Source organism: Patiria miniata, unplaced genomic scaffold, assembly GCF_015706575.1.
Source record: "Patiria miniata isolate m_02_andy unplaced genomic scaffold, ASM1570657v1 HiC_scaffold_18, whole genome shotgun sequence".
NCBI classification, from domain to species: Eukaryota; Metazoa; Echinodermata; class Asteroidea; order Valvatida; family Asterinidae; genus Patiria; species Patiria miniata.
The window spans coordinates 13,626,120-13,646,804 of NW_024037056.1; the positions used below are offsets into that span (position 1 = coordinate 13,626,120).

General features: G+C 38.9%; 2 protein-coding genes across 2 annotated transcripts; one reads left to right on the top strand and one right to left on the bottom strand.

The window, feature by feature from the left end:
- Positions 1-3: 3 nt before the first annotated feature.
- On the top strand, positions 4-17,433 carry LOC119724707 (gamma-aminobutyric acid type B receptor subunit 1-like). Its single transcript, XM_038195884.1, has 18 exons — positions 4-428; positions 1,493-1,633; positions 9,402-9,572; positions 10,566-10,667; positions 11,063-11,177; positions 11,421-11,569; positions 11,818-11,971; positions 12,415-12,509; positions 12,722-12,785; positions 13,041-13,133; positions 13,555-13,705; positions 13,858-13,990; positions 14,216-14,323; positions 14,618-14,740; positions 15,079-15,262; positions 15,597-15,745; positions 16,270-16,422; positions 16,688-17,433. Exons 1-18 carry the CDS (start codon positions 201-203, stop codon positions 16,706-16,708), a joined length of 2,334 nt encoding a protein of 777 aa, XP_038051812.1. The 5' UTR covers positions 4-200; the 3' UTR covers positions 16,709-17,433.
- A 451-nt stretch (positions 17,434-17,884) lies between these two features.
- Positions 17,885-20,685, bottom strand: LOC119724708 (E3 ubiquitin-protein ligase TRIM56-like). The gene is made up of 2 exons (XM_038195885.1): positions 20,435-20,685; positions 17,885-20,236 (listed from the first exon to the last, which is right to left on the bottom strand). Exon 2 carries the CDS (start codon positions 20,219-20,221, stop codon positions 18,299-18,301), a length of 1,923 nt encoding a protein of 640 aa, XP_038051813.1. The 5' UTR covers positions 20,222-20,236; positions 20,435-20,685; the 3' UTR covers positions 17,885-18,298.

Below are 20,685 nucleotides of genomic sequence, written 5' to 3' on the forward strand. Positions count from 1 at the left end.
TTCTTGTGTTTAGCTGTTTTGACGGAGTTGTACCTTGTCGATCATTCCTAGATTTTTTCGATTTAGTTTCAGCAATATTAGAAGCCGCACTGAGCGCACTGACACACAGATCTAAAAACATCCACAGGCAGCGGTCGAAGAATACGTCAAGCGCACTGGCACAGAGATCTAAAAACCGTACCACAGACAGCGGCCCAAGAATGCTGCAAGGGCGCCTGCTAGTTCTGTGTTTTCTGCTTCGTGTGGCCTCATGCTCTGGTCAGCCCAATGCCACCAAGCTGTACCTACTTGGGCTGTTTCCCTGGACGGGTGCGTGGGACGGGGCTGAGGCCACGGTACCGGCAACTATGCTGGCCGTACAGGATATAAACGCCGATCCTAAGCTGCTACCGGATTACGAATTGGTCGTCATTACTCGGGATACGGAGGTAAGAACGCAGCGTGAATGCAAATGTTTATCGAACGCAAAGCTGTTTCCGATCATTCTTATGATTTTCTTCGTCAGACTCGTCATTCCGTTCGGCAAAGTTATCATTCCGTTCGGCAAAGTCATCATTCCATTCGGCAGAGTTGTCACTCCATTCTTTGTCAGACTCATTCCATTCGGCAAAGTTATCATTCCGTTCGGCAAAGTTGTCATTCCGTTCGGCATTGTTGTCATTCCATTCTTTGTAAGACTCATCATTCCGTTCGGCAAACTTATCATTCCGTTCGGCAAAGTCATCATTCCATTCGGCAAATTTGCCATTCCGCCCGGCAAAGTCATCGTTCCATTCGGCAAAGTCATATTCCTTCGGCAAAGTCATCATTCCATTCGGCAAAAGTGTCATTCCATAGGGCAAATTTATCATTCCATTCGGCAAAGTAATCATTCTGTGCCGAATGAAATGATAATTTTGGAAACTGGATCGATGATATGGCCGAATGGAATGATGAATTTGCCGAACGGAATGATGAGTGTCCCGAAGAAATGTTGAATTTGCCGAACGGAGTGATGATTTCGTCAAATATGGAATGATGAATATGCCGAACAGAATGATTTTTTTTTGGAACGGAATGACCTACTGAAGGAAGCTTTGCCTTTCCATAAAGCAAACCCCCTTTTCTTACACGGGTTAAGCTTATGGGAAAACTAGAAACAATCGATCGCATTTCAAGTAAAATAGTCTAATCTTGCATGATTTTGTTGCTAATTAAATTTGCTTGGTTTTTAAACTGGCTAAATAAGAGATTTCCGATGATGAGGATTTTCCAATGTAAAACATCTCCAAAAGAACTTGTAGGCCTCCTGAAACGTTTGTAATTGAAGAAGGTGAACACTTGTTGAACAACTTATAACAGTAACATTGGCTATACGCTCTCTGTCAATACTATTCAACATTGGCATGTGCGAAGAGATGTGACATTCAATAAATTGGTATTAATTCAAAGCGGTAATTAACTAAAGGGGCATATTTGTTTTAAAGTATATTATCTGGTTTCAATTACCAAGTGCGATGGAGGAACAGCAACTGACGAAATGTACAAGGAATTGTACAACACCAGCACCACCAAAATTATGATTTTAGGTCCCGCGTGCTCCATTGCTACAGAGCCGACTGCGCAGGCGTCGCACCACTGGAACCTGGTTCAGGTAGGTGAAGGCTTGATAACCCAGGCCAACCAGACTATATGCAGAGGCATTGTGGCTGGACATGGAGAGATCTTTGTTCCTATCTGGCAAAAAGCTGACTCCCCAACTGACTGCCCCACTGACTGACTCAGTGGCGCACCCAAGGGGGCCCCCTCGGGGGGCTTGAGCCCCTCCCCCAAGAGGTTGCCATTTTTTCTGTTCCCATAATTTGACTTAGGTGATACGTATGCGGCCTATTTTCGAGTAGTATAATAAGGATGTAAGTGGAGCCACCAACGTCAAAAAAGTGCGCCCTTAAAACAAAACAATATTTTTTCTTCTGAGGCTAAAAACTTTGGGCAATTTTGAAGAAAAAAAATGCTTCTCGTACCTCCAAACGAATTTCTACAACTTTTGGAGAAACTTCATTTTTGGCCAAATTTCACAAAAGATGTAAGGCTAACCCCTTGCAATTTTTGTCAATTTTGATCAAAAAATGAAATTGCTCGAACCTTCCTGGAAAGACCCTCGAACACATTCCAACTCGATTGAGGGACAGATATATCGATAAAAAAAAATAATATTTTGGCAAAATTTCATCAAAAAATGTAAGGCTAACCCCTTGGACTTTTTGTCAATTTTGGTCAAAAAATGAAATTGCTCGAACCTTCCTGGAAAGACTCTTAAGGGACCCTGGAACACATTCCAACTCCATTTAGGGACAGATATATCAATACAAAAAAATAATCATATTTTGGCAAAATTTCATAAAAAATGTAAGGCTAACCCCTTGCTCTTTTTGTCAATTTTGGTCAAAAAATGAAATTGCTCATAACTTCCTGGAAAGACTCCTAAGGGACCCTGGAACACATTCCAACTCGATTTAGGGACAGATATATCAGTACAAAAAAAATAATATTTTGGCCAATTTTCATAAAAAATGTAAGGCTAACCCCTTGCACTTTATGTCAATTTTGGTCAAAAAATGAAATTGCTCGAAACTTCCTGGAAAGACTCCTAAGGGACCCTGGAACACATTCCAACTCGATTTAGGGACAGATATATCAGTACGAAAAAATATATTTTGGCCAATTTTCATAAAAAATGCAAGGCTAACCCCTTGCATTTTTTGTCAATTTTGGCCAAAAAATGAAATTGCTCGAAACTTCCTGGAAAGACTCCTAAGGGACCCTGGAACACATTCCAACTCGATTTAGGGACAGATATATCAAAACAAAAAAAATAATATTTTGGCCAATTTTCATAATTTTTTTTAGGCTAACCCCTTGCATTTTTTGTCAATTTTGGTCAAAAAATGAAATTGCTCGAAACTTCCTGGAAAGACTCCTAAGGGACCCTCGAACACATTCCAACTCGTTTTAGGGACAGATATATCAATACAAAAAAAATAATATTTTGGCCAATTTTCATAAAAAAATGTAAGGCTAACCCCTTGTATTTTTTGTCAATTTTGGTCAAAAAATGAAATTGCTCGAAACTTCCTGGAAAGACTCCTAAGGGACCCTGGAACACATTCCAACTCGATTTAGGGACAGATATATCAGTACAAAAAAATAATATTTTGGACAATTTTCATAAAAAAATGTAAGGCTAACCCCTTGCATTTTTTGTCAATTTTGGTCAAAAATGAAATTGCTCGAAACTTCATGGAAAGACTCCTAAGGGACCCTGGAACACATTCCAACTCGATTGAGGGACAGATATATCAAAACAAAAACAATAATATTTTGGCCAATCTTCATAAAAAATGTAAGGCTAACCCCTTGTATTTTTTTCAATTTTTGCCAAAAAATGAAATTGCTCGAAACTTCCTGGAAAGACTCCTAAGGGACCCTGGAACACATTCCAACTCGATTTAGGGACAGATATATCAAAACAAAAAAAATAATATTTTGGCCAATTTTCATAAAAAATGTAAGGCTAACCCCTTGCATTTTTTGTCAATTTTGGTCAAAAAATGAAATTGCTCGAATTTTCCTGGAAAGACTCCTAAGGGACCCTGGAACACATTCCAACTCGATTTAGGGACAGATATATCAGTACAAAAAAAATAATATTTTGGACAATTTTCATAAAAAAATGTAAGGCTAACCCCTTGCATTTTTTGTAAATTTTGGTAAAAAATTAAATTGCTCGAAACTTCATGGAAAGACTCCTAAGGGACCCTGGAACACATTCCAACTCGATTTAGGGACAGATATATCAAAACAAAAACAATAATATTTTGGACAATTTTCATAAAAAATGTAAGGCTAACCCCTTGTACTTTTTGTCAATTTTGGTGAAAAAATGAAATTGCTCGAAACTTCCTGGAAAGACTCCTAAAGGACCCTGGAACACATTCCAACTCGATTTAGGGACAGATATATCAAAACAAAAAAAAATAATATTTTGGCCAATTTTCATAAAAAAAAGTAAGGCTAACCCCTTGTACTTTTTGTCAATTTTGGTGAAAAAATGAAATTGCTCGAAACTTCCTGGAAAGACTCCTAAAGGACCCTGGAACACATTCCAACTCGATTTAGGGACAGATATATCAAAACAAAAAAAAATAATATTTTGGCCAATTTTCATAAAAAAAAGTAAGGCTAACCCCTTGCATTTTTTGTCAATTTTGGTCAAAAAATGAAATTGCTCGAAACTTCCTTGAAAGACTCCTAAGGGACCCTGGAACACATTCCAACTCGTTTTAGGGACAGATATATCAATACAAAAAAAATAATATTTTTGCCAATTTTCATAAAAAATGTAAGGCTAACCCCTTGCATTTTTTGTCAATTTTGGTCAAAAAATGAAATTGCTCGAAACTTCCTGGAAAGACTCCTAAGGGACACTGGAACACATTCCAACTCGTTTTAGGGACAGATATATCAATACAAAAAAAAAATAATATTTTGGCCAATTTTCATAAAAAATGTAAGGCTAACCCCTTGCATTTTTTGTCAATTTTGGTCAAAAATGAAATTGCTCGAAACTTCCTGGAAAGGTTCCTAAGGGACCCTGGAACACATTCCAACTCGATTTAGGGACAGATATATCAATCCAAAAAAAATAATAGTTTGGCCAATTTTCATAAAAAATGTAAGCCTAACCCCTTGCATTTTTTGTCAATTTTGGTAAAAAAATGAAATTGCTCGAAACTTCATGGAAAGACTCCTAAGGGACCCTGGAACACATTCCAACTCGATTTAGGTACAGATATATCAAAACTAAAAAAATAATATTTTGGCCAATCTTCATAAAAAATGTAAGGCTAACCCCTTGTACTTTTTGTCAATTTTGGTGAAAAAATGAAATTGCTCGAAACTTCCTGGAAAGACTCCTTAGGGACCCTGGAACACATTCCAACTCGATTTAGGGACAGATATATCAATACAAAAAAAATTATAGTTTGGCCAATTTTCATAAAAAATGTAAGGCTAACCCCTTGCATTTTTTGTCAATTTGGTCAAAAAATGAAATTGCTCGAAGCTTCCTGGAAAGACTCCTAAGGGACCCTGGAACACATTCCAACTCGATTTAGGGACAGATATATCAGTACAAAAACAATAATATTTTGGCCAATTTTCATAAAAAATGTAAGGCTAACCCCTTGCATTTTTTGTCAATTTTGGTCAAAAAATTAAATTGCTCGAAACTTCCTGGAAAGACTCCTAAGGCACCCTGGAACACATTCCAACTCGATTTAGGGATAGATATATCAAAACAAAAAAATAATATTTTGGCCAATCTTCATAAAAAATGTAAGGCTAACCCCTTGTATTTTTTTCAATTTTTGCCAAAAAATGAAATTGCTCGAAACTTCCTGGAAAGACTCCTAAGGGACCCTGGAACACATTCCAACTCGATTTAGGGACAGATATATCAAAACAAAAAAAATAATATTTTGGCCAATTTTCATAAAAAATGTAAGGCTAACCCCTTGCATTTTTTGTCAATTTTGGTCAAAAAATGAAATTGCTCGAAACTTCCTGGAAAGACTCCTAAGGGACCCTGGAACACATTCCAACTCGTTTTAGGGACAGATATATCAATACAAAAAAAAATAATATTTTGGCCAATTTTCATAAAAAATGTAAGGCTAACCCCTTGCATTTTTTGTCAATTTTGGTCAAAAAATGAAATTGCTCGAAACTTCATGGAAAGACTCCCAAGGGACCCTGGAACACATTCCAACTCGATTTAGGGACAGATATATCAACACAAAAAAATAATATTTTGGCCAATCTTCATAAAAAATAAAAGGCTAACCCCTTGTATTTTTTTCAATTTTTGCCAAAAAATGAAATTGCTCGAAACTTCCTGGAAAGACTCCTAAGGGACCCTGGAACACATTCCAACTCGATTTAGGGACAGATATATCAAAACAAAAAAAATAATATTTTGGCCAATTTTCATAAAAAATGTAAGGCTAACCCCTTGCATTTTTTGTCAATTTTGGTCAAAAAATGAAATTGCTCGAAACTTCCTGGAAAGACTCCTAAGGGACCCTGGAACACATTCCAACTCGTTTTAGGGACAGATATATCAATTCAAAAAAAATAATATTTTGGCCAATTTTCATAAAAAATGTAAGGCTAACCCCTTGCATTTTTTGTCAATTTTGGTCAAAAAATGAAATTGCTCGAAACTTCCTGGAAAGGTTCCTAAGGGACCCTGGAACACATTCCAACTCGATTTAGGGACAGATATATCAATCCAAAAAAAATAATAGTTTGGCCAATTTTCATAAAAAATGTAAGCCTAACCCCTTGCATTTTTTGTCAATTTTGGTAAAAAAATGAAATTGCTCGAAACTTCATGGAAAGACTCCTAAGGGACCCTGGAACACATTCCAACTCGATTTAGGTACAGATATATCAAAACTAAAAAAATAATATTTTGGCCAATCTTCATAAAAAATGTAAGGCTAACCCCTTGTACTTTTTGTCAATTTTGGTGAAAAAATGAAATTGCTCGAAACTTCCTGGAAAGACTCCTTAGGGACCCTGGAACACATTCCAACTCGATTTAGGGACAGATATATCAATACAAAAAAAATTATAGTTTGGCCAATTTTCATAAAAAATGTAAGGCTAACCCCTTGCATTTTTTGTCAATTTTGGTCAAAAAATGAAATTGCTCGAAGCTTCCTGGAAAGACTCCTAAGGGACCCTGGAACACATTCCAACTCGATTTAGGGACAGATATATCAGTACAAAAACAATAATATTTTGGCCAATTTTCATAAAAAATGTAAGGCTAACCCCTTGCATTTTTTGTCAATTTTGGTCAAAAAATTAAATTGCTCGAAACTTCCTGGAAAGACTCCTAAGGCACCCTGGAACACATTCCAACTCGATTTAGGGACAGATATATCAAAACAAAACAAAATAATATTTTGGCCAATCTTCATAAAAAATGTAAGGCTAACCCCTTGCATTTTTTGTCAATTTTGGTCAAAAAATGAAATTGCTCGAAACTTCCTGGAAAGACTCCTAAGGGACCCTGGAACACATTCCAACTCGTTTTAGGGACAGATATATCAATACAAAAAAATAATATTTTGGCCAATTTTCATAAAAAATGTAAGGCTAACCCCTTGCATTTTTTGTCAATTTTGGTCAAAAAATGAAATTGCTCGAAACTTCCTGGAAAGACTCCTAAGGGACCCTGGAACACATTCCAACTCGATTTAGGGACAGATATATCAGTACAAAAACAATAATATTTTGGCCAATTTTCATAAAAAATGTAAGGCTAACCCCTTGCATTTTTTGTCAATTTTGGTCAAAAATGAAATTGCTCGAAACTTCCTGGAAAGACTCCTAATGCACCCTGGAACACATTCCAACTCGATTTAGGGACAGATATATCAAAAAAAAAAAAAATATTTAGGCCAATCTTCATAAAAAATGTAAGGCTAACCCCTTGTATTTTTTTCAATTTTTGCCAAAAAATGAAATTGCTCGAAACTTCCTGGAAAGATTCCTAAGGGACCCTGGAACACATTCCAACTCGATTTAGGGACAGATATATCAAAACAAAAAAAATAATATTTTGGCCAATTTTCATAAAAAATGTAAGGCTAACCCCTTGCATTTTTTGTCAATTTTGGTCAAAAAATGAAATTGCTCGAATTTTCCTGGAAAGACTCCTAAGGGACCCTGGAACACATTCCAACTCGATTTAGGGACAGATATATCAAAACAAAAAAAATAATATTTTGGCCAATCTTCATAAAAAATGTAAGGCTAACCCCTTGCATTTTTTGTCAATTTTGGTCAAAAAATGAAATTGCTCGAAACTTCCTGGAAAGACTCCTAAGGCACCCTGGAACACATTCCAACTCGATTTAGGGACAGATATATCAAAAAAAAAAAAATATTTAGGCCAATCTTCATAAAAAATGTAAGGCTAACCCCTTGTAATTTTTTGTCAATTTTGGTCAAAAAATGAAATCGCTCGAAACTTCCTGGAAAGACTCTTAAGGGACCCTCGAACACATTCCAACTCGATTTAGGGACAGATATATCAATACAAAAAATTCATATTTTGGCAAAATTTCATAAAAAATGTAAGGCTAACCCCTTGCACTTCTTGTCAAATTGCTCTAAACTTTCTAGCAAGTCTCCTAAGGGACCCTCGAACACATTCCAACTCGATTTAGGGACAGATATATCAATACAAAAAAATCCTATTTTGGCAAAATTTCATAAAAAATGTAAGGCTAACCCCTTGCAATTTTTGCCAATTTTGGTCAAGAATTGCAATTGATCTAAACTTTCTAGAAAGACTGCTAACGGACACTCGAACACATTCCAACTCGATTTAGGGACAGATATATCAATACAAAATAAAATCCTATATTGGTCAAATTAGACTATAAAATGTAAGGCTAACCCCTTGCAAATTTTGTCAATTTTGGTCAAAAAATGAAATTGCTCGAAACTTCCTGGAAAGCCTCCTAAGGGACCCTTGAACACATTCCAACTCCATTTAGGGACAGATATATCAATACAAAAAAAGAAGATATTTTGGCCAATCTTCATAAAAAATGTAAGGCTAACCCCTTGCATTTTTTTCAATTTTTGCCAAAAAATGAAATTGCTCGAAACTTCCTGGAAAGACTGCTAAGGAACCCTTGAACACATTCCAACTCGATTTAGGGACAGATTTATCAATAAAAAAAATCTTATTTTGGCCAAATTTCATAAAAAAATGTAAGGCGTCAATTTTGGTCAAAAAGCGAAATTGTTTCAAATTTGATTTAAAATATGCTTAAAGGACCCTGAAACACATTCCAATCCGATATATCATTTTGTAAAATCATTTTGAAAGTTTTTTTTTAATAGATGAATTTAGCTCAAACCTTCAAAATATTGGGTTACTGACCGACTGACTCCCCTACTGATTGTCTGACTGACTGATCGACTGACTGACTGACGTCAGACCGACTGACTGATCTACTCACTCTTAAGCAGGGCAGTGCCATCTTATAGGACTACCAAATCCAATAAATGGGCGAAATCAGGCTCACTGTGTCAACCAGATGCATGCAAAATCATCAGGGTGAATGTAAGGCCATTGAAAAAAAAATATAATTTTCTGCACTCTGAGACAAGCATTATGCTTGCGTTGTCTTGATTTAAACACACCGCACGGTGTCATTTTTTGTTTTTACATAAATCTTGTAGCAAAGGAGAGAATAAGCCGCTGTGGTCAGACAACTGTTGCACAAATGGAGCAGCATTTTATATTCATAAAGTTTTTCCTTTTCCTGCTGCAGATATCATATTCGGCGACTTCTCCCAAACTATCCACTCGGTCGCTTTTCCCGCGCTTTTTCCGCCTCCTGCCGCCGGACTCGATGTTGAACGTGGTCAAGATAGCCATGTTCAAGGAGTTCCACTGGACCAAAGTGGCGACAATTCAAGAATCCGCTCCTCTCTTTTCCCTGGTAAGATCAAAAAGCTACAACTAATTGAGCGTCTCGAATAAGCCTTTTCGGAGTTCCAACTGCGCGCATTCGTAACCTGTGACAACGCACATTGTTTGTCTCAAATGCCCTTTGACAGTACCCACAATGCACAAACAGCCTTTTAGTCAGTGGCGCGATGTTGTCAAATGTCATATGAGACAAATAATGTGCGTTGTCACAGGTTACGAATGCGCAGTTGGAACTCCGAAAAGGCTTATTCACTTTTGTATGTGAACGTCTTGGTACCGAACACTGACTATAGTCTTGTCCCAAACTCCCGTCTTTGTATTTGCCCACGTGGTATCGGAACGATCAATTGAACAGCGCAGTTGAGGTCACAATTATCTTTTAAATTTGTGTGTTATATACAAGTAGTATCATCAATTTGCATAGTCTTCAATACCGGTATCGGAAATCGGGCGTTTCACAAGGCAGTGCGCCACCAAGAGTTTGCTATGGAGACTCAAAGTTTACGGTCGACAAAACATGGCCCATTACAAATCAGTGTTAGTAGACAACTTGATCTTTTTTGTTATAGATTGGGGCCTGGCGTTTTGCCGCCTTCCAAAAACACCACACTGATAAAAGGAAAAGAACAGGGAAAATCACAAACTCGAATCATACGCTTGCGAAACCACTTACCGGACAAATTAACTTTCCATTTAAAACGTCCTGCGCTGCGAATTTGTCGACCATCTCCCACAATGCACTGTAAAAATGAACTCTCCGTGGCAAACTCTTGGTGGCGCACTGCATTGTCAATGGCCCAAATTATATAACTTCTCTTCCACAGAGCCCATTTTATTACCCTTGACTGTAAAGCCCGGTAAAGGGACAATAATAAATGCAAAAAACAGAAACAGTTATGTAAATGGCAAATGAACTCCATTGTAAGATATAACGTGCACATTTGTAAAGTATCGTTTCATCATTCACATTGATTTTCTAATATTTACTCATGTTTTTACTCAGACCACTGCTGACTTCCACATTGAAGCAAAACAGGCAGGAATTGAAGTGATAGCGGCAGAGACCTTCATAGATAACCCCACGACTCAAATTGAGAACATCCAGGTAAAGTACCAAATTGTCTTCTAAATTTGTGGTACCAATTCGTGGTACCAAAATGTTGTGTTGTTCTATTTTAAAAGGCAGGCTCGGTCTTGGAATCGTTCAGACATTACTTCGCGCGTTTGCTCTTTAAGATCAGATCTATTATTGTAACTTCAATGTCAATTATGCATGTAAATTTTGTTTTCGCACATATACAACTCTTTCTCTGGTTTCCATATACATTGTTTTTCTGAGATATCAAGGTATGATATAAAAATACGAATTTAAAATGTATCGCTCTTTTTTCTTTGATAAACGTTTGAAAACAACTATAAGATATTAGATCTGATGTGTGAGAGTGGCTGTTTATCAGAAGAAACTACAGAGACTTCAATTTCTTTTTTTTTTCTGTCTAGAAATCGGGAGCTCGAATCATAGTTGCTGGTTTCTATGGCAACATGGCGCGGAGGGTTTTCTGTGCAGCCTACCACCAGAAGATGTATGGCGCCAAGTACGTCTGGATTGTGCCAGGTTGGTATCTGCTGTGTACAAGCCAAACCAAATATACCCATAACAAAGACCAAAGCAGTTTGCTTTTTGCGATTTTTTGAACTTGTTTTTTTTCGAACGTTTTTGCAAGCCTTTGCAATTGGTGCACTTCATGTTTGCTACACACCATACCTTACAAAAAAGGTTGCAACTATTGGAACGCACGCCAGAGAGAATATACATTTATCTTATAGCTGATAGCAAGTTGTTTATACCAATGATTAGGCTGGCTGGAATGGCATTGGTGGCGGAAAACAGACGCCTCTATCGACTGCTCAGTTGAACAAATGGACGAAGCCGTGGCCTACCACTTTGCTGTGAATATTGATAATCTACCGTCCGATGCCAACCGAGCTCCGTCGCTATCAGGAATGGCAAGTTCGAGATTACTCCCAGTCTATAATCTTAATATTCGCGATAAGTGATATAACAGCTTACGGTTAAGGTTCGGAACATCGGAATATTGACAAAGTATTACCAAAAGATATTATGATTATAATGTGTACACGTATTTAGACCTACAAAGTTGTGGTTGTTAAAATGTCAGTACTATAGTAGGAACTTATTGCTAGCCAAAACAAACTGATGAAGCAGAAATCTGGGTTGTCAATATTTCTTCCAGACTAGCCGCAAATTCCTAGAGAGGTTTGCAGCAGTCGTTGACACGGATGATCCTTCGTCACTGACAGGCTTCATGGAGAAGTCCTTCGCTTATGACACGGTCTGGACGGTGGCCCTAGCTCTACATGAAGCTGAAAGACAACTAAGCCAGCTAGGTAGCTAGAAAACTCTTGAATGAGTACTTGTGGAATCCGGCGACCAGAAATAGAAGCTTTTGCTGCGGTGGTGTCACGCTCACGTGCATGTTGCACGCGTTCAAAAGACGCGGCACGCGCGCATTTTGGTATTCCTATTGGTCGAAGGAGCGGCCCAGAGTGCGTGCGCACTACCTGAGCGCGACTCACTCCATCGCAGAAAATGGCTGCCGTCGGATAAGTGAATAAAGAAGTTTAAACTGACTTGTTTTTCCAAAGAGGCCGATTCCGATACCGACTTTTGCAGATTAACAGTCACGCTTAATGCGTTCCCAAGCATGTAGGTGATTTTGTCAAAGACTATAATAGAATAGCTACCAAAAATGTTTCAACATACATTAAAAAGATGACACAGATGACGGAAGTGTTTAATTCACTATTTCAAAAATTCTCTCCTTTTTCAGATCCTCCGAGAACAGTGGCAGATTTCGCCTACGACAGCATCACTTGTCAGATTCTCTTTGATGTCATCAGTAGCCTTTCTTTCGAGGGAATCTCTGTAAGTTAATAATCAATCCAACTGTGTCCATTGACCATTAAGATCATGACTTTTGGTCACGTGACCAAGGTAGCTCGGTTAGACTCGGTCACAAGGACGAATAGAATTGTACACAAAACAAAGATTGGCTGGGCTAAAACACACCCACAATCCTTACAGGACATTATTCTACCGGCTTGCTTTATTTTAATGACATATTATCTTATTTGCAGGGTCCTATCAAGTTCAATTCAAACGGTGACCGATTGGGACTTATTTTGCTCAGACAGCTGCAAGGTAAAGTAAAAGCTTGAAATCAGTTTTCAATAATCGGGATTTCTCAAGGTTTTGTGCACAGAAAATGGCATATTACTAAAGAATATTGTCTTTTAAGATGGCTGAGCTATGAGATCACCATTGTTTTTTTAATCATTGAAACGGCAGCATCAAGCCGTAAATTTTTCTCCGTTATGGGGAATATTGTGTTTTCCTGTTTGGTACAGTTTGTAAAGAAATTTCTGTGTAGTGATTTTAGCTTTGATTCCACCTCAGATGGCAGCGATGTCAAAGTTGGGACATTAGACCCAACCACAGGAACCGGTAGAGACATCACGTGGCTTGGATACGAACCAATCAGCTGGCTAGGTAAAGTCTTACCTTTTCATATAAAAACATACACGCACGTGGCGACATCAAACCAACAACCCTTAACTTGAACAGTTAAGTTCGGTTATGTTCTTCACGCGGTAGGCTTTCATAAAAATTATACGCTCCTTCAGAAACAATGTGTAGATGTTAGGCTTGTCTTTCCATTGTCAATAGGCCTGAAACATAATGACGTCATGCTTTGTTTTTACATGTGCGCTTTCCTATGTGGTAGACGGTCCCTACTTCGTCTGGCGTCCCGACTTCGCTCCCATAGGAGAGCCGCATAATGTAAACAAAGCCATTACGTCATTAGGTCTCAGGTCTATTGCAGGGGAATTATGTGAAAAATACTAAATCTACAATCACAAACTCGGTATAACTTAACTAAAAACTAGTAAATTTTAATCTTAATTTCTAGGTGGGGCGCCACCAATTGACTTCATTATTGAAAGAGAGGATCGGCAGACAATACAACTTTCACTTTTCCTCACCGGCGCCATCTTGGCTACAGTTGGGATCGCTCTGGCTTGCTGCTTCCTGGCTTTCAACATCCACTTCAAGAAACTTCGGTGTGTATAGTGTCGAGACTCTAAACGAAAATGCATACCACATTTGGAGAGTGTTCAAATATATTCACCCTAGATGGTTCATATGTAAGCTACACGTACACTGAGAGCTTTCCACTGGAGTGAGTTTTTCAATCTTGATCGTTTCACTGCAGCGTGATCAAGATGTCGAGCCCCAACATCAACAACTTGATGCTGATTGGTGGAATGCTAGCCTACGTTGCCATCATCTTCCTGGGTGTGGATACCAACATTGCATCCACAGACACCTTTGTGTGGATGTGTAGGGTAAACGATAACAATTCATTATGATGGAATCATGATTTGGTTACTACTTCAACTAAAAACAGTCATTAATTGTATCGAATGTAACTACTGGTCTTTACTATTTGAGGTCTACTTTCAACTGACTACTGTAGAAAACATTTGAACTCTTTTGCTTGAGGCTAGATCCTTTGGTAGGATTGAAAAATACCTCCTGAAATTGCTGAAACTCGCTGTCATTTGTTACAGGCCAAGACCTGGTGTCTGTCCATCGGGTTCTCCCTTGCCTTCGGCTCCATGTTCAGCAAGACCTGGCGAGTCCACAAGATATTCACCAACAAAACTGCTGCGAAAATGGTAAATACAGTCGAATCGAATTTCAAAGACACAATGGAGGTAGTACTGACATGAACATTATTTCGAAAAATTATAGATGCACTTTTTTTCCTTGAGAAGGGATGGTTGACTAATGCATGCCTTATGATACAAACTTTGTTGATTCCCTATATAATGAAAACTATAGTTTTCATTATAGGTTCATGGAATATGATTTGCAATTGACGTTAGAGTACAAACTCACTTGTCTTCTCATTTTATGTTCATATATTTTTACCCCAAGTAATGAAGCATCTTACCTTCATTTATTTTGAGGTTTTGAAAGATAGTCGACTCTTCTGCTTCGTTACCACCTTGGTTCTACTCGACGTGTTGATTCTGGTCTTGTGGGAAACACTGGACCCTCTTGTGGCGACAGAGCGTTTTGGAACGAAAGTGGTATGTGAACAAATTCTTTTCTGTTTTGAAGACAATGACAAAGTGAAACACAATTCGATATACAGAACGATATCTCAGTATTGTATAGGTGTTCAGTGCGTAATCTTATTTCGCTCTAACTTTAACTGATCAGTTGTTCATGTGTCGTCTGGTCTGTCCTGTTGATTAATGTTTTACTTATTTCTATCCCGCCGGTTATAACTGCAGTAATTGACGTCTTTGCAATTCAAGATGTTGTGCAGTACAAAACCCCAAAACAGTTAGTGCCGAGTACAAGATCCCCAAAACAGTTTAAGTTAAGACCGCTAAACGGTTTAGTTTAATTCTATTCGTTTAAGATTGACGACGAAAACGACGACATCGTTTACACACCTATCCGTATGATGTGTGAGTCTAGAAACCAGACCTACTGGATTGGTGCCTTCTACGTCATTGATGGCCTGCTGTTGATATTTGGAGCTTTTCTGGCCTGGGAGACCAGGAAAGTCTCCATCCCGGCGCTGAATGACTCCAAGTACATAGGTGATTTTTTTAGCTGCATCTGAAAATTATGATTCAGTATATGTCAAAGTTAACTACAAACACTGACTGCCAATGTGCCATAACTTATTTTGGTCAAACGATAGATTGCGTTTACCGTCACTAAGTTAAGTCTAAATATTTCAACTGTTACATTATTTTCCTTTGAGTACATTCTAGGCGTTTGTGTCTACAATGTCTTGATCATGACTCCAAATACATCGGAAGGCCTAGTGAGGTTTGGCCATTAAATTTGGTAGAATGTACAGGTTTTTAGCAAGCAAACTTTGAAATGTCAATGAACTGTCCATTTTTGAAAAAGGCTTTCTTTTTCCAGGCGTCTGTGTCTACAACGTCTTGATCCTGTCCTTCGTTGGCGCTCCGGTGTCGTTTATTCTGGAGGAGCGAAACGCCCACTACGCCCTGGTAGCTACCCTGATCTGGCTGGCTACTACCCTGACACTTTGTGTTGTCTTTGTACCAAAAGTAAGGTTTGAAATTGTATCTTTTCTATTTCGAAAATCGAGTAACCAAGACGGATTTGACCTGACATCTTTTTGGGTAAAAATGACAATTCACTCTCTAAATTCCAAAGAGTAAAATTAGGGACTAGACGTTTTAGAGTGAAAATCACTCTCATGTTCGATTGACATAGTCTGAAAAAAGAACCACTTCAGTCGAAGCTCGAGTGAAACCTCGATCTTTACGATTGAAGAAATTTCACTCTAAACGTCTAGTCCCTAGTTCCGACTGTGGGAGTGAATCCACTCGAATGGAGTGAATTTTCACTCTTTAGAATTTAGAGAGCACCGAGTCGCTTTCCATTCCATTTGACTGGGACAAGTGTAATTTCAACTCAAACAGTTGCCATTTGGAGCCACAAAAGTGTCAATTAAGTTTGACTCTGAGAATTGTCATTTTGATCCAGATGAGTTCCTGGTCAAATGTGACCCAGATTCAGAGTCAAGGACCCAGAACTTTCACAAGTGTGTTTAAATGCTTGATCTCAGATACGAACCAGAAATGATGTCCAGCCGGCTCAGAATACACTGGTCTCGCAGGTGACCCAAAGTCACCAGGGCGTGACCTCCGTGGATGCGCAGAAGGAACTCCAACTGCTGCGCCAGGAGATTGGCCGCCTGAGAAAGAACCTCCATGATTTGGTAATGAACCTGTTGAGTCTTGTCTTGAAACTTTACACATTGAAGCCAATGATAGGCTTACCCCAGCAATTGTGTCGACTAGATGCGTAAAACAAAACTTGCATTGAATAATCATTCTGAAAAAAATCGAGACTTGTGTGGACTCTTGGACCAGCTCTACTAGGTTTGCTTTTTCTTTTTGGGGGATGTACTTTGTATCTGTATTTTTAAATCGAAGCCTTTCAATTTTGAAGCCTTTCAAATATCAGCTTTTCGTTCTCCGCAGGGTCAGGACGATAAGGAGTAGGGGATTCCTGAAAGGCCGTTCACGTGTTTACAACAAAATCAACGATATGCAAGACCACGTGATCGAGCAGAAAGAGACTAATGAGTAATGAACATCAACATGTTTGCCTCGTGTCCATGCTTGGCCGGAACTTAAACGCAAAATACATTAGTTTGTTGCAGGTGAAAACGTAATTAATTGACTTCATCTTAAAACAAAACATAAGTGTAGAGGAATCAGTATTTGCAACAATAGAATGATACTCATATAGTTTATCAGTTTTAGTCTCATTCTGTTATATTTCACATGCATTTTTCATTGTGCATCAACATTGTTGTCTGAACATTGTAAAGTTAATTCGTGTATAAAACAATTAACATATAGAATCTTATAACAGTGAACATATTTTGCCTTGCTTCAACAAATATCGTAAGCTTGATGTTATTCTCATCTTTTTAAAAAAAATTGGGTAGTTTGTACATTTCGTGATCAGAGGAATTATTTTTTTTTATTTCACAGAAGTAAGGGCTTTGCAGAAGTAGTGAGTGAAAAAAAATATGCAAAATATACAAAGCTTGTATCACCTTAAATGGCACATTTACAAATCCCGAGCCTCCGTGTTCAATGTACATTGTAATTTTATCATAATTATGTTCACACTTGATCGTCATTTTCAATATTAATTACCTTTAACCAATTCGGGCGATTCACAGTGCGCCACCAAGAGTTTGCCATGAAGATTCCATTCTTCACATTACGGCCGACAAAACATGGCCCATTTGAATGAGTTTCAGTAGACAACTTGGGTTAATTTGTCATAGATTGAGGCATAGCGTTCTGCTGCCTCACAAAAAAACCACCATATTGATAAAAAAAGGGCAAACAGACACTCGCTTACGAAACTATACTGACCGAAAAAAAGAGAACAGATTGAAATGTTCCGTGCTGCGAATTTGTCAACCATCTCCCACAATGCACTGGCAAAATGAACTCTTAGTGGCAAATTCTTGGTGGCGCACTGCATTGTGAATCGCCTGAATTGAACATCATAATATTTACAAGATCAGCAAAATAGGTTCTTCTTCAGATTAACTTAATAACTGTTTATTACTTAGGATATATAAATCGATATCCCAAACGTTTTGTGATACTTTTATTCTAAACATCTAACATGAGTACTTTTTTTTTGGGGGGGGGTGTCGCAGTGGTAAAAAATTCAGTTTCGAGAATTGAGTGTCCGGTTTTAAAAGAGCATCTCCTAGTGAAAATAGTCCGTAGGCATAAAACTGTGAAGCATTTTAATTAAGATTCAATTACCTTTTTGTTAGAACTTAAAAATTGTTCCGTATGGTGGACAATAATTATCATCATTATTTTTATAAACACGCGAATTTAATTTTCTTCGGTTCTTAAAGTGTCCATTGTTCATATTTCATATTTTCTTTTTCCGAGTTTATTACGTGTCAGGGATGTGCAATGGTGATGTCATAACTACAAGATTACGTCGCCAGTTAATTCAGTTTCAGACAGGTTTTACGAAAACTTATTGATTCCGGAAATTAGTTTTGCCCAGGTTCAAGTTACCAGCATGGCCTTGTTTGGTCAGGCAAATCACATCCGCTCAAAGATCTTGACGGAGTGTTTGTCTGCGACAACGACGTCACCAGCGGGGGTGAATGCCATTCCTAGCGGATTGTACAACCCTTGAACAACTGTTGCTATGAATGCACCATTAGAGTCGTAACGATGTACCTCACTGTCTCCCACTGTACCGGAGTGAACGGCGACATAGATGCTCCCATCATCATCGCACAGGACACCAGACAGTATCGCTGGTTTCCCGTTCAGTAGGGTCATCACGTTGAACACCTCATTGCCCTTCGAGTCAACGCACAGCAACCTCTTCTCGTCGTAGTTTGTGAACACCAGCCGCTCTTTGTTGCTCATTGCAATGAAACATTCAACCATGCTGTTCGATGTGCTTGCAATCAACGATCCGTCCAGGTTGTGGACACTGATGACCTTTCTCCCCCAATCAGCCACTGCTACTTGTTGCTTGTCCACAGCAATACCACTGAGGTTACTCTCTGATAGGCCCTCTGCGTCGCCAACCGAAGGTGTAAACTCACGAACAAACTGTAGCTCAGAGTCAAAAACCTTCACTTTATCTTCATCCGTGGCGAAGAGCAGATCATCGCAGTTCACTGCCACGCTCCAAGGAGCTTCCAACCCGTGACATTCGGCTCCTTGAGCAATGGATGTTTTGAACTGCCCAGTGGAGGTAAACAACGATACCCGTTTCAAGTCTGTGTCGCACACTACGATGTCACCGTTGCTGAAACATGTAACGCCCCCTGCACACTGGAATTTCCCGTCACTTTTCCCCTTCTTGCCGAACTTTTCCTTCAACTGCCATTTCTCTTTGAGCAATAGTTTTCCAAGATCCGTGTCGCTGACAACATCGTGACATTTGACCCCGATGAACGACATATCCAACTTTGCCGATTCACACTTGAGCTCCTTCTGGAATTCCAAGTTGTGCATCACCTCCGGCTTGAGCTCCAAAAGCTCGAAACCATCCACTTGTCTCATCAAGTCATTTACTGACGTGACGATCTGATCTGTGCGTTCCATCTGCTCACGGTTGTGCATGAGTGCCTTTTCGTATTCACTGTCTCTCTCCTGACCGATTTCGTCGACCTTTTTGGTGAGAAGCTTTGCTTTGTTTCTGATTTTAGCGATCTCTGCCTCCGCCTTTGTAGAAATATCACTTCGAGCCTGAGAGAGTTTCTTTTGTAGTCTATGCCGTGCACGTTTGATAGAATCTTCATTTGCTGCCAATTGCTCTTTGCTTTGCTGGAACTTTTGCAATATGTCGTTGACACTCTGACGGAATGATTCCATGGCGTCAGAGATAGATGTGTAGTTGTGATCTGCTGATCGGTGCTCCGTCGCAGCACACATTGAGCAAATCAATTTATTACATGTTTCACAGAGAAAACATAACGGCTGTTCAATGTGCTCCCGACATTTTGGTGTGACGGTCTTGGTAACATCCGCTGGTACATCCCCCAATTTGTCCGAGTCCTTTGCTGGAATGATGGGATGGTCTTTGGTGTACCTCAGAAATTGGTGCGCTTCTTGGCATTTCTTGCAGAAGTTCGACTTGCAGTCAAGACATCTGGATACAGCTTCGAGTCCTTCACAAGATTCACAGGTCGCACTAGTAGTTACTGACTTCCATAATAACTGTTCTTGTTTGTTTATTTCATCGACAACAGAAATATAAAACAAGCTTGAAGACAGACTCTGTAATCCTCCATCAGGGACTGTCGTCTCTTTCCTGCAAACTGGACATGTTATCTTCACCGTCTCTGTCTTCTCTTTGCTGATCATCTCTTCCAGACAGTTCAGGCACAAGCTGTGCAGACAGTCCAACATCTTGGGATCCCTGAAACGACAGCAACAGATCGAACATTCGAGATGCTCCTGGCTGATCTTGTCCATCACTGTTTTCGCTGTAGCTTCCGCCATCTTGAAAAGTACGTCCTATAATAACAAGAAATCAAAACTGCGTGTCTGTTATTTCATTCAGAAACAGACGAAGTGTATTACACCCACGCATCATACTGGGTGAACGGTTACTTGTGCATGCATAAATCATGCTTGTTACTCACAGCTTTTTCACACAAAACCAAATCGTGTTCAATCTAAAGACAAACACCGATGACAAATTGACTCACCTACTTTTGATTCGCCGGTTAGCCGAAGTCTAACGCAGATACTTAGCGTGAGAATTCTCGTTATACACACGAGAACGGCAAAACAACTACCGTACAGTAGCTTTTAATGTACCACGTACGCAGGCCTATGTTATCGAGCGATGAATGTTGCAGCGACAAATCACCATGGGTAAAACCATGCCCTATTTGTATTGAACAGTATACTAACTACACCGTGAATAAACGCTCTTAATTCAGGTTCAAAGTACACAGTCC

What these genes read in the sequence shown, in the direction of transcription:
- LOC119724707 (XM_038195884.1), top strand. Translation starts at nt 201, where the DNA reads ATGCTGCAAGGGCGCCTGCTAGTTCTGTGTTTTCTGCTTCGTGTGGCC. An exon ending in AAGACAACTAAGCCAGCTAG is followed by an intron (nt 11,972 to 12,414) that starts GTAGCTAGAAAA and finishes CTCCTTTTTCAG; the next exon opens with ATCCTCCGAGAACAGTGGCA. An exon ending in CGAACCAATCAGCTGGCTAG is followed by an intron (nt 13,134 to 13,554) that starts GTAAAGTCTTAC and finishes CTTAATTTCTAG; the next exon opens with GTGGGGCGCCACCAATTGAC.
- LOC119724708 (XM_038195885.1), bottom strand. Translation starts at nt 20,221, where the DNA reads ATGGCGGAAGCTACAGCGAAAACAGTGATGGACAAGATCAGCCAGGAG.